Source organism: Peromyscus leucopus, chromosome 16_21 (assembly GCF_004664715.2).
Source record: "Peromyscus leucopus breed LL Stock chromosome 16_21, UCI_PerLeu_2.1, whole genome shotgun sequence".
Classification (NCBI taxonomy): Eukaryota; Metazoa; Chordata; class Mammalia; order Rodentia; family Cricetidae; genus Peromyscus; species Peromyscus leucopus.
Window position 1 is genome coordinate 67,299,117 of NC_051084.1, and position 13,470 is coordinate 67,312,586.

General features: G+C 43.0%; 2 protein-coding genes across 4 annotated transcripts in view; one reads left to right on the forward strand and one right to left on the reverse strand.

Annotated features, from left to right (window-relative positions):
* The window catches only part of Slc25a27 (solute carrier family 25 member 27), a 28,592-nt gene extending 26,430 nt beyond the window's left edge, over positions 1-2,162 (reverse strand). For 2 of the 3 annotated variants that reach the window (XM_028890690.2, XM_028890691.2), the window contains exon 1: positions 1,865-2,162. In XM_028890690.2, the coding sequence (XP_028746523.1) occupies positions 1,865-1,970 (106 nt within the window). In that variant the 5' untranslated portion in view covers positions 1,971-2,162. Of the gene's footprint in view, positions 1-1,118; positions 1,193-1,864 lie in introns of all 3 variants that reach the window. The other variant, XM_028890692.2, reaches the window with a different exon arrangement.
* A 103-nt stretch (positions 2,163-2,265) lies between these two features.
* The window catches only part of LOC114707856 (24-hydroxycholesterol 7-alpha-hydroxylase), an 81,638-nt gene continuing 70,433 nt past the window's right edge, over positions 2,266-13,470 (forward strand). Inside the window, exons 1-3 of the mRNA XM_028890717.2 lie at positions 2,266-2,775; positions 10,588-10,723; positions 12,409-12,583. Coding sequence (XP_028746550.1) covers positions 2,590-2,775; positions 10,588-10,723; positions 12,409-12,583 — 497 coding nt within the window. The 5' untranslated portion in view covers positions 2,266-2,589. The remainder of the gene's footprint in view (positions 2,776-10,587; positions 10,724-12,408; positions 12,584-13,470) is intronic.

Here is a 13,470-nt window from a genome sequence, read left to right on the forward strand (position 1 = left end):
TTATCTGAAAGCATATTTTAGCTACCCAACCCACATCAGGAAGATCAGACTTATAACATCACATACAATGTCCTGAATAATTCTAAGGGGGGTATTGAGAAGAGCTCATAAATATTGCTTATGGTACTTAAGATTTTTCAGTGACCACTACCTGGCCCAGAATCCATGAATACATGAATTTTCTAAGGGGTGTGTGTGTGTGTGTGTGTGTGTGTGTGTGTGTGTGAGAGAGAGAGAGAGAGAGAGAGAGAGAGAGAGAGAGAGAGAGAGAGAGAGAGAGAGAGAGAGAGAGAAGGGGTGTTACATATATCCAGAGAGAGAGAGAGAGAGAGATAGAGAGAGAGAGGGGGGGGGTTACATATTCCCAGTAGGTTTTGAGAAAGTTAGTATCTAGCCAATAATTTCCCTAAACAGATGTATCTTGCATATCCATACATTTAAAAGTGTTTTATCAACACATGAAGCTAAAAAAATAGGAAGAGGTAGAATCCTCTAAGAATTTTGATTTCATTTTGATTTTGGTTTTTTCATATGCAGGCTCTCATGCTGAACTGGGGTGTACTCCTCTTCATCACCTAACTTTGTTTCCCTAGCCTCTGATCTCTAGTCTTCAGATAATTCTCTCTGGCACATGTCACAGGAGCGTCCCCGTACAAGCCAATGAGCTTCAAGGAAGAATTCAACTGTTAATGTAGCTAATCACTTAGCCACCTGATTTTAGATGTCTTTAAAAGCTGGTGAATTTTATTTCAGAAAGTGGATGATAAAAAACGCTCCACTAGCTTTGAGAGGAGAGAGACAAATAGACCGGCCAAAGAGCCAGAAGGAAAGAGTCTAAAGGCAAACAACAGATAGTGTGCTGGCTATACTAGGTATAAAAAGAAATAAACCTCCACTAGAACAAGACTGGGTAACATTTTCAAATGACTAATGGGCTAGAGACATCCCCCCCTTTTCTTTTTTTAATGGACAAGAAAATGCAAGGGTAATCTGGAATAGCTTCACAGAGACCACAGTTTGTACCCCTCCTTATCAACAAATTACCATCTGCTCATGCCAAGGTACCATAATCCACTCGAGGTGGTCCGTTCAATTGTTGTTGTTTCTTTTTGACTCACTTAGACATACATGAATCTGTTTTCTAGGATGTTCTTGTGACACACAAAAATAGCCTCTCTGCAACAGGCAGTAGTTGTAAATGTCTTTCTCTGCATGTGCCCCCACTGGCCTGGAAGAAGGCCACGCAGGGGTCTTTGAAACTGTAGAGCCAGGATCCACTACTATATTGACTGCAGCAATGCCCCAATTAATAGCCACCCTGCCCAGCATTTACCATTTTTATAAAAATTACTTCTCAGGGTCCCTCCTGTCAGGTAAACAAGATATAGGCTTAAGAAGTGATGCGGGCATCTGACTTTAGGCAGATGTTCAGGAGGAATGGTTAATAATTGAAATCCCCAAGGTGGCACACCCCGCCCCCCAAACTCAAAGATTCTGAGGCTGCATAAACCATGAAAAAGACAATCTCAGGGAGGATGAAAAATATGTGAACAAATGGACTATGATTCCAAAAAGGTCATCCTCACGAAAGGGGAAATGTTTCCTAGAGAGGTATAAGGGCTCATGAAGAGCCCAAGAGTACTCACTCAGGCATAGGATAACATCCCTGGGGGTGGGAAGACAAGGACCCTGGACACCTCCAATCCATGCTCCTCCTGAAGCTGGCCTACTGGGCACCTGACCACATCCTTGCGAGGGCGCAACCTCTGAAGATGCTCCAGCCTGGAGCAGGGCTGCCCGCCCATCCCTCCCCCAGAGCGATGAGGCCACTCGCTGGGGAGGCCGAGGCAGGGGCGGCTGGTACCTAGCTCGGCCACGGTTGCGGCGCAGCCGGACAGTAGGAACTTGCTCGTCCGGGGCCATCTCTGCGTGAGCGGCAGCAGCGTCGCCTCCTCCTCGGGGACAGACATTCAGCAGCAGATCAGGACCACTGGGCACCCCGAGTCGCCTGTGCACCTGCCACCCTGCCGGCGCCGCCCCTTTTCAGCCCAAGAGCAGTAGGGGAGGGACCATGTGCACCAATAAGGCACTGCAAAACCTCCACCCGCTTAGGAGCTGGACCGGTCCGGGGGCCTCAGGTACTGAAAAACAAAGCGGAACCCAAGAGGCTTCTGGGAAATGTAGTTCTTGGGGGGCTCCGCGCCCTCTCTGATTGGTTGGCATCTAGGCGCCCTCTGCAAATTGCCAGCTACTCCATAGCTACGGCTATAGCGCGTGTTCCCGCCCAGGCCGGTGTAGTTCAACTCATTGTAGGTTTTGTTGTTGTTGTTGTTTTGTTTGTTTTTTTTTTCGTTTTTTCTTTTTTGCCTACTGGCCAGCATTTGAAAGCAATGCGAAGGTGGAAGGGAGCCACAATGCAAAAATTACACAAAAATCGGGGCGGGGCAAAGGAGCTACAGTTACGCAAGAGAATTAGTTGCCCAAGTTTCGGCTCAAAGTTTGGAAGACCAGGTGCGTTTTTCTCACTCGTCAGGGGAGGAGGAAATGCCCAGGGAGAAGGACATTTTTAAACGTCTGTGATTCTGCAAGATGGGCATCATGGAGTTATTCTCATCATTAGTCATCGCCGTCCTGGGAAGCTGTGTTCTTTTCTTATACTTTCGATTGAAGAATTTGCGCGGACCCCCGTGCATCCAGGGCTGGATTCCCTGGTTCGGAGCGGGATTTGAGTTTGGGAAAGCCCCTCTTGAATTTATAGAAAAAGCAAGAATCAAGGTATGTAGCTGTGCCGGGGGTTGGGGGTCGGGGGCTGGAGGGAGGTAATAATTTATTTTCAAATTATATTTTTATTAAGCGCAGTGTTAGAACATTGGACATAAGCATACTTCTGGCAATTAATCACATCTGTTGTTTTTCTCCTCATGATCTTCAGCTGTGTCCTAAGCAAGGCATCAAGAAATAAAATGAAAGACAACGCAGCTTGTTGGAAGTAGAGATGTCTTTTAAGTGTTAGTGACTTCCTCGCATTAATTCAAAGTGCGTGTTATAAGCGTATAGTAGTACTTGGGGAAGATAAGTTTCCATGACTTCATTTTGTGAAAATGAGTCATAAATCTGTATCACAAATAGAGATGGCACTACGACTTTGTAAAACTTGTTTTGCAAAGTTATCTTTACAGATTCAAGGCTTGCCACTTTTCTTTCTTTTTAGATCCCCGGATGCGTTTATAAAAGTTTTTGTCCCTAAAGCAGCTCTTGAATGTTATGTATTAAAGAAGACACTTTGTTAGCCTTTTAATTTTCATTCATATTTTCGCTGCCAAGATCTTACTATATTTGGTTGGTAAAATGGCTCTGTGGATGAAGTGCTTTCTACACAAGTGCGAGAGAGCCTGAGTTCAGTCCCCAACTCCTGCATTTAAAGTGGGTGAGCGGGGGAAGCAAACAAGTGGAGGAGAGATGACTCAGCTGTTAAGAGCACACCCTGCTCTTACAGAGGACCCAAGTTCCCTTCCCAGCACCACGGTGGGGTGGATCACAATCGCCTACAACTCCAGCTTCAGAGGTCTGGAGCCTCTGCCCTCCAGAGGCGTTGGTGCACATGCACATACCCATATAGAAACACACACACACACATACAGATAAAATGGATCTTTATAATAATAATTAAAAAAAAAAAAGAGCCAGTGTGGCCAAATGCGCTCAGATTCCATTGGGTGAGAGGCAGAGACAGGAGAATCGTTGGAGCTCACTAATCAGCCAGTCTAGGCCAACCACCCATCTCCAGGTTCAATGAGAGAACTTGTTGCAGAAAATAAGGTGGAAGGTCAGCAAGATGGCTCAGTGGGTGTAGGTGCCTGCTGCCTAGTCTGTCATCTTGAGATAGATCTCCAGAACCCGTACGGCGGAAGGAGAGAGGCAGCTCCCTCCGGTCCCTCCGGTTGGTCTCAGACCACACAGGTGTTGTGATACGTGCATGCGCATACTCATGTAAACACAATATAGGAATAATATTTCCTTATCATTAAGTAGTTCTCTCAGTCTGTGTGTGTGTGTGTGTGTGTGTGTGTGTGTGTGTGTGTGTGTGCATTGCAGGATGTGTGTGTCCGCTCATGTGCAGGTATTTTAGGCCATGCACAAATGAGTGTATGGAGATCAAAGATTGATGGGGGGGGGGGGGGTGTCTTCCTAATGCACGTCTCCACCACATTTTGTTGGCACAGGGTCTCTCACTGAATCTGGAGCTCAGCCTTTCAGCTAGACTGGCTGGCTAGCAAGCCTCGGCGTGTCTCTGTCTCTGCCTGCCTCTGTTCCCCGGTGCTGGGGAGGTAGAGGTGTGAGCTGGCTTTTATGTGGGTTCTGGGGATTCGAACTCTGGTCCTCATGTTGGCACAGCTGGCACATTGTCCACCAAGCTATCTCCAGTCTTTAATGGCTGCGTTTCATCAAATAAGGATAGGACATTTTACTCAAATCCCGAGAGTTGGGTTATATAGGTTGTCGCCAACTGCTTTTCATTGTTTCAACCAATACCTCAATGGATATTCTAATATTTTTGGTTGTGAGCCTAGCCTTTAATGGTTGAGCCATCTTTCCAGCCCTCGATGGATATTCTTATTTGTGTGTATGTAGTTGTATATTTAAAGCTTATTTGACTATTTCCTCAGAATAAACTCCAATAGATTTGCCTGGGGGCAGGGAATGCACAATTATATTGTTTATGATGGTATTGTGTTTTTGTACTGCTTTGAAAAAGATGTAGTATACACTTTTTTATTTATTTATTTATTTATTTTTATTGAGACAGGGTTTCTCTGTGTAGTTTTGGTGCCTGTCCTGAATCTCACTCTGTAGACCAGGCTGGCCTTGAACTCACAGAGATCTGCCTGGCTCTGTCTCCCGAGTGCTGGGATTAAAGGCATGCGCCCAGTGTAGTATATACTTTTAACCTTTGTTTTAGCATATAGATTTGCTTAACATATTAAATTCTGGGCCACACTGGGTGCCATAATTATGTGAAACTTTTACTAGTTGAATGCATGAAAGATGAGAAAGAATCTTTCCTAAAATAATATTTCTTTGTTTCCCACAGCCTTCCATGGTCATATGAGTTTAGTAATTTTTATGGAATGTTTAACAAAGTTGCCTCAGATCAAGTATGTGTGAGGGCTCTGTAGAGCCAACTATTATATAACACCACACAGGGTGTGTGTGTGGTCTTTCTCTCGTTTTCAAAGACTGTGGCTCCATTGTTTGATGTTTGAATCCTGGAAGCTGATTTTAAGAATTATTCTTATCATATGGTCAGGATGATAAAAAGTGTATTAGAGAAATTTAAACCATGCAAGCCGAAAGTCCCAAAGCAGGAACGCTCTCTCCCTCCTTAACCCACTCCCTAACCAACACACACAAAAGGAAAACCAAAGGGAACCAATGGCTTTTGCTTCTTTGTGTTATACAAGTTCTTTCTTAGGCTGGCCTTGAACTTAAGTCCTCCTGTGTGAGTACTCAGCTTTCTGAGGACGGGGATTCAGGTGTGCACGGTACGCCTTGCTCCCACTCAGCTTTCTCAGTCTACGTCCGCATTACTTTCTCAGAGCAGTCAAGAAAAGCTCCATTGCGGAAGTACTAAACCTTCTACAGCCTCTTTGCACGCTTGTGATGCCGTCTGTCTTCGCATTTGAACGAAATGTTGGAAGAGGATGTGATCTGCTTCTTCACAGTATCTGCAGCCCGTCTTAACATTTTGATAGATAGATTGCCTTTATCTGGAAGCTGTACGGGAAACACATGGCTTGTTGGCTCTTTAAGGAAGGACTTCCAGACATCCACGGTGAGCACCCCTCCAGCTCCAGCCTGTGAGGAAGACAGAGAAAACTGTGATGGCTGCAAACGTCTTCGCTGTAGTTGAATTTCATCTTTGGATGGAGGATGTGTTAATGTGGTTTAACATTTTAAAACATTAACTCTCGTGGGAGGCTTAGAATATGGCTCAGGCAGTAAAGTGCCAGAGGGCAAGCTGGAGAGCCTGGCACACACCTGTGATCCCAGGTGGAGGAAAGAGGGTCCTTGGGGCTTGCTGGTCAGCCACCCCGGCCAGTTCCTGAGTTCCAGGTTCAGGGAGAGACCCTGGCTCAAGAAATCAGAGGGGAGCAATGGTGGGAAACGTTAGTGTTGACCTCTGACTTCTACATGTACACACCTCTACAAACATACACACAATGTGTAGACACGGCTATGTGTCTCTTCCACTGAATTCTCAACTCTCATTCCCAAGCTCTGTAACACTAGTTCCTTTCTCACCCATCACCAGTCGCCAGAAATGGAGTTCGCTGTGGTTGGCAGTGCAGGCTAAGGGTTCTGGGGGGCCGGGTGGGGTTTTACTCTGGCACATCCCAGTTTTTCAAGTTTTCATCCCCCACTGAAAATGAATTTTAGCGTGATGCAGAGTGAAGCAAAGCTAATGAGGCAGTGATCTCTCAATCAGCAAATGAAGCAGAATAAATGATAACAAATAATAAAGCAGAAGAGACGAGACACACTTGAAGAGAGTCATGTGTGGGTTTAGGAAAGGAATAACTTAAGGCATCGGTAGTGGCTCTGTATGTGACCTGGGGCTGTAAATCGACATGATCTGCAACGGAGTTGGGAGACAGGGCATGGTATTGCTGGTGCAATTTAGTTTCCTTATCCATAAAAGCATGACTTTGAAGCAGGAACTTTGAAGGTGCAATGCATAAGCTTCAAGGCAGAGAGGGAATATTAGAAATAATCATTAATCACAGGCCAGAAGGAGGTCGGATTTAAGGTACAGCTCATTTGTCACATTAAACAGTCCGGTTGGGGTGTTTCTCAGAACTTGGCGTTCATGCGTGAGTTCAGAAAGGTTGGCACACAATTACTGACTGCGTGGCCGCATGTGTGCTGGAGCTGCACGTGTGTGGTTAAACATACAATAACGCTTGTAATCACTCAAGCGAATATTTTGCTAAAAATATGACCAAATAGGTTCAATTCTTATTTGCTAACAACCCCAAAGTGCTAATTAAAATATCAGAGATCCTAAGGGAGAGATATGCAGTGGTTGTGGTTGTAGATTGGAAAAGTCCATAGATGTCAGTCTCCAAATTGAAATCCAGGAGGAGTACTTTCAAATTCCCTAGAAGCGTTATTTTAGATTCTGTGACTATTGTTATAGAACTTAGGTGGAAAGGCCAAGAGAATGGAGTCCCTAAAACATGTTTGGAAGAAAAATACCCAAGAGGAACTGTTTCGCTCAATTTCCATGCTGATTAGTTATTAAGACTGCAGTGCTGACAGAGGCATAAATACCAAGATAGACGGACCAGAAGAGAGAGCTTGGAGAGTCAGCCACACAAGTGTGCTCAGCTGACTTGTGACAGAGACACAACAATAATTCAGTGGAGTAAAGACGCCTTTTTAAACATTGGTGAAACAGTTCCATGCTCATGAGCCAGGAGGAAATAAAAACCCAGCAATTTACAAAACAAAATAAGGAACCTCAACCTAAGAATCACATCTTAGACGAAAAAATAACTCAAGGTAGATCCCAGTCCTAACCAGAAACATGAACAACAAAAAGTTAAAAAAGAAGAGAATATCACCCTTGTGGGTCTAGGAAACACTTTTTTGATTGGCACTCAAAGTGAAGTCCGTAAAAGGAAGAGAAGATAAACTACTTTATGAAAATTGGGGACCTTTTCTCTGTGACAGAATCCCCAAGGAGGACAAAGAAAAAAGTTTCAGAACAGGATAAAGTATGTGCAAGTCCCATCCCCCACAGAGGACCAGTGTGTGGTGTGTATAAAGAACCATGGACAGTCAAATGCAAAGTACTGTCCAATTAGAAAATGGATGTGAACATCGTGTCCATGATGAGGGTTTCCAGATGGCAAACATACAAGGTTAGTGACAGTCATAGCCACTGGTAAAGATAAAATCAGCCTGAAGACGCCTACTCGTCCAGCTACTGTGGAAAATACATCAGCAGTTTATTAACAGAACACGCAGCTAATCGTGTAACTCAGCACCTCTATTTTTAGATATTTCTCCTGCAGAAATGGAAACTCAGGTTTACACTGTAACCCGGCCATTGCTTTATCTGTAATCTCTTTTTACAGTACCCTTGAAATAGGACCCCAAATGTCCTTCAGCAAATGTCCTTCCATGTTGTGTGGAATTCTGCTCAGAAACATATAGACATGAAGCCTCAACAACACCCAGAATCTAGCTAGACGTCTGTCTAGAGAATGGTAATAGTGGGAAAAGTCGCTCCCAGGGGTTTGTATGCAGTCAGACATTAAATTAAGAATAGGAGAACAAAGGAGAAAAATAAAACCAAAACCCACTGTTGGAGAGTTTGTGTCCCCACGCTGAATGATTTTCACTACGCAGAATACTACAGTGAGCTCTTTTCAACAGCGCCAGCCTGGGGCAGCGGTAATCTCAGTGGCCCGGTGTGTTTGAACTTGTCCTCCACTTGAAGCCGCTAACTAACCATGTTACCAGTCCCTAACTAATCTACTAGGAAGGCCACTTTCCTAGTAGAAAGTTAAGAATGTACATTTAAACACAACCTTAACAATGAGAATGAGCCGCTCCCTTTGAAGTATTGACTAGCAAACAATTGCCAGTAGGTAATATGGGGGGGGGGCAGTGAGGGTGTCTGGGTCATGGGTGTGAGAAATGGTACTTCGGTGGTTGTTGTTGTTTGTTTGGTTTTGGTGGTCAGTGATTCTTGAGCCTTCAGTTTGCCTAGTAGCACCTAATAGTCTTATCAAGAGTGTACCACATGCCAGTGTCATGGTTCGTGTGAGAATGAGTAGCACTAGAGAAGAGATGAGTGTAAATGATGTCTTGAGATTCTTTTGAGACTCCAAATGGTATGCAGATGTGTGGCTCATTTTCATGGTGTCCAGTTTGTTGCCAACATTCCTAATGGATACCAGAGCATAATTAGAATGCTCCGAAAATGGCATCTATTTGTTCCAATAAGGTCATAAACTCTGTTCTAGTTTTCCATTCTGTTGCTGTGATAAACACCAGCCAACAGCGGTTTAGAGGAGGAATGGGATTTTTTGGCTTACCCTTCCAAATTATAGTTGATGACAGAAGTCATGGCAGGAGCTCACAGGTAGAAACTAATGGAAGAACACTGCTTGCACACTCATGTTCATCTCATACCGCTTGGGACCACCTGGCCAGGGAATGGTGCCACCCATAATGGTCTGGGCCTTCCTACATGATTGAAAAATTAGTCAGCCCTCTCCCCCCAACATGGCCACAGACCATTATGGTCTAACCCTCCATTGAGACTCCCTATTCAGTTGACTCTAGGCTGAGTCAAGTCAACAGTTAAAACTAATTAGGGCAGACTCCCAGAAGGCAAACCTCATGCTAGAAATTACGTGAGTGAGAAGGGAAAAAAATTACTACTGTATCAGGAAGAATGTATAGTTCGTGAAGTCTGAGCTCTGATGCCAGAAAAAGAGGAGGAAGGTCACAGAAAGCAGGAGGATGAAGTGAATGTTAGGAGTCCTAGACAGACAAGACATGCATTATACACCAGCAAACAGGCTGCAAGGCAGGCAGATGCTGCCAGACACCCAGGCAAATGCTAGTGCATGTAAATGTGTGATGGCCTATTCAGGCAGGCACACACACATACCAGCACACAGGTTGCAAGTAGGTACACAGACCTATATAGTGTCTGGTGAAGGCCATATTTATACAGACTCATACAAAGGTGACATTTGCCAGAAGTGCTTGTATAACCGACTGTTTTATTGCTTGCTTTGGGGGTTTCTGAACCCCCAGTGTCAGTCAGTTTTTGCTGACTGATAGACGTCTTATATCTACCATTAGCCATCTTGGTAGAGGCCTGGTATCCATGTCAGCACTAAGATGTCTAAACATAAACAGGCCCCTTAAGGTCTTCTGTTCCTTTTAGCTTTGTATACTCTTGAGCAGTAGCGAGCTATATGTTGCTTAAGTTTCTTGATATCTTGAATAAAAGGTTTCAAGATCACTATGGTAATACATATATTCTAATTGTTTATTATTTTCTAATAACCAAGAAAGGAAGATAGAATATGCATCTTATTATATACATTTTAGGACAAAATGAATTAGGATTGATATAATTTAAATGTGACCCACAGAATTTCTAGCAACTACTAGATGTAACCGTATTTTCAAGTCTGGGCCATTACTTCATCATTGCTATTCTTCTTTTATTTTATTCTTTTGTGTGTGTGTGTGTGTGTGTGTGTGTGTGTGTGTGTGTGCGCGCGCACATATGCATACAGGTGCACACATGTGTGTAGGTGCCTGTGGAGGCCAGAAGAGGCCATCAGATCCTCTGGAGTTATATATGGATAGCTGTTGAACTGCCCAGTCTGGGTGCTTAAAGCTGAACTCAGGTCCTCTGCCAGGACAGTATACACTCTTAATCACTGAACCCTTGCTCCAATCTCAGCATTAGTATTGTGGAGGAAAATTGTGTTATACATAATCCACAACTTAGAAATGTTTACTAATACATCTGTGTTTTGTGTTCTATTCTAGTATGGACCAATATTTACCGTCTTTGCTATGGGGAACCGAATGACCTTTGTTACCGAAGAAGAAGGAATCGATGTGTTTCTAAAATCAAAACATGTAGATTTTGAACTAGCTGTGCAAAATCCTGTCTATCACACCGGTAAACAATATTTTTAGACAGTTCCTTTGAAGTATAACATTGAAACCCAAGAGTTATTTTGAGTAAAATTGCATCCGCAGTCCTCTATCAAGAATAGTGAAGGGCAATTATTTTGTTATTAAAGTAGGGTTAGAATGAAGATAAAAAAGTATATGTAATAGACTGGGTCATTGAAAAGGAAATTATTGGCAGTCTAATACATTTAGGTTTCACTTAGACATGTGAGTGAGATAGGTCCCGTCACTGATGCATTTGGGGGATTATTTGGAATCTCTAGTGTGTTACAGCACCTAGGTATTATTAACTACAGCCTTCTACTGTGATTACAATGTTCTACCAGCTCCAGCTCTTGGCTTGATTATACTCTGCTTGCCCAGAGTAGTGCCCTGCTTAATAAGCAAGCCATTAATATGGCCTCTCCTGAGAGTGCCCATAGGGGCAGTAAGGCCAGCTGGCTGATTTCTCATTTCTTACAGTCTCCATCTGTCTTAGCCCGCTGGCTATTACTGGAGAATGTGCCTCTCGTGTGGCTGTGTCTCCCTTTCTCCCTAGGTCCTGAGCCCAGACCATGCATCTTCCCCAGAATGCCTGCCCTGGCTTCTTCTTGCCTAAGGCATCCTTCTTCTGCCCCGCCCCGCCCCCCTCTTTCCTTCTCAGAGTCCTTTAATGCACTCTGTCATGCATTTCTTAGTATTAAGACAAAAAAATCTTTGAAAACCTCTCAGTGGTTAAAAGTTTAACTACTTTTCTATTGAAAGAGCACAGTATATTAGCTAAATTCACTGCTCTCTAGTGTTTGTTGATACGTAAGCTATGGAGTTTCTGATCGATGAATATAAATATTTTGAAGGCTCTTCTTCTATATGCTAACATATTTCTTCAGTAAAAGAACTAACTTATCTGCTAGAGGCATATGGATATTATCAGAATGTTCACCTGAGGCTCCCCAGTGACCTTTCATGTTCATTTCTATGAATCAGATAAAATCTGTTGACATTTACTCTTCAGCCAGCCTCTTATCCCTGTCAAACAGTCCACTACCATGCTTAGGAGATCCAAGTTTAATTTAAATTAATTTATACAAAATACAACCTGAACATAGGCGAATCATAAAATATAAATTATTTTTTAAAAAGATTCTTTAAAGTCTTTGAAAGATACTTTTATTTGGTTAATCAAACTATATAAACCAGATTAAAAATTTTTTTTGGAAAGTAGTCTAAAAAACCCAAAACTCTTGACCCTACCCCGACCTAACCTGAAGCTGGTATTGTAGAAGGAAGAGGAATACTTCTTTAAACAAGTATTCTATAGTGGGATCAGAGTTATTCTGCTGAAGAAACTTGAGGGAAATTGGTGTGTGTGTGTGTAGAAATGGGGGTTTAGCTGGGAGAGTAGTGAGTATACAAAGTGTAGATAATAGCTTTCAGAATGCTAAGAATTTCAGGACAGTGTGCATTTTCAATATGCCTTGACCATAGATCTGGAGGAAGATGGGACTAGAAATAGCAGCCCTCTCATTCCTTTCTAAGTCATCTTGCAGAACTGATCTACTGATCCTGTGTGCTGTGGGGACTTGGGCAGTAGTCCCCCTGGCCAGTTTGTAGCGGAGGAATATAGATTACGTGCTGAAAGGGATTGCTGCTTCTCGTTGTTGTTTTGAAAATAGTTCCCTCTGTCCTTAGCACAGATTCCAAAGAATGTCTTTTTTAAACTGCATGAAAGACTATATGTCTTGATGAAGGGCAAGATGGGTACTTTCAGCATACATCAGTTTATTGGGCAGCTGACTGAGGAAATTCATGAGCAACTGGAAGATTTAGGCACTCATGGGACAATGGACCTGGACAACTTTGTAAGGTAAATAGTAGTTGTTTTCATCTTCAAATAAAAACTTGAAACTAATACATTGTATTTCAAAATTCACCTGCTGGATTAGTGTTCTCTAATTAAGCTACTATGAGATTTAAAAAAATCATTTAAATTCTAATTGATAGGCACTTTCTAGATTAGCATTCTCACTTTATGGTGAGCAAATAAACCAACAATCATTTGACACACGAATAGTCATTGAGTCTTCTCGTGAAACACTGAATTACCAAAGCATTTTCTTACCCCACTGGAATCCCAGGATACAAAGGTGGAGAGTGACCTGGAAGTGGAATGAGGCTATACACTCTCAAAGCCCCACCCCACAGTGATGTACTTCCTTCGGCAAGACTCTGCCTCCTAAACATCCCATAACCGTCCCAAATAGTGCCACCAGCTGAGACCAAGGGTTCAAATACGGAAGCCTGAAGGGGACATTCTCATTTCAGTCATGCCACAACAGATAACATCAACAGATATTTCAATAGCAATAGTTTAAAAATGCAGACTTTTGTGAGAAATTAAGAAATGAGTGATTACTATTACCCCCTTCAATTCTTAGTGTATTTGCCGCTACATTCAGAGACACGAGTGGTGGCCTACATCTTACTATTTTCTAAATAAATTCCTATTGAATGACAGTCATTCAGTTTATTTCTATTTATTGTTTTGCAGTTGTCTGGGTCTAAGATGTGTGGTGATATTTTATTTTTGCTGAAATGTGGTGATATTTTATTTGTGCTTTGATAAATAAAGCTTGCATGGAGATCAGGAGGAAAAGGCCAGCCATTTTAAGTAAACAAAGTCAGGCAGCACACGCCCTTAATCTGATCACTTAGCAGGCAGGGTCTCTGTGTGTTCAAGGCCACACGAGGGAA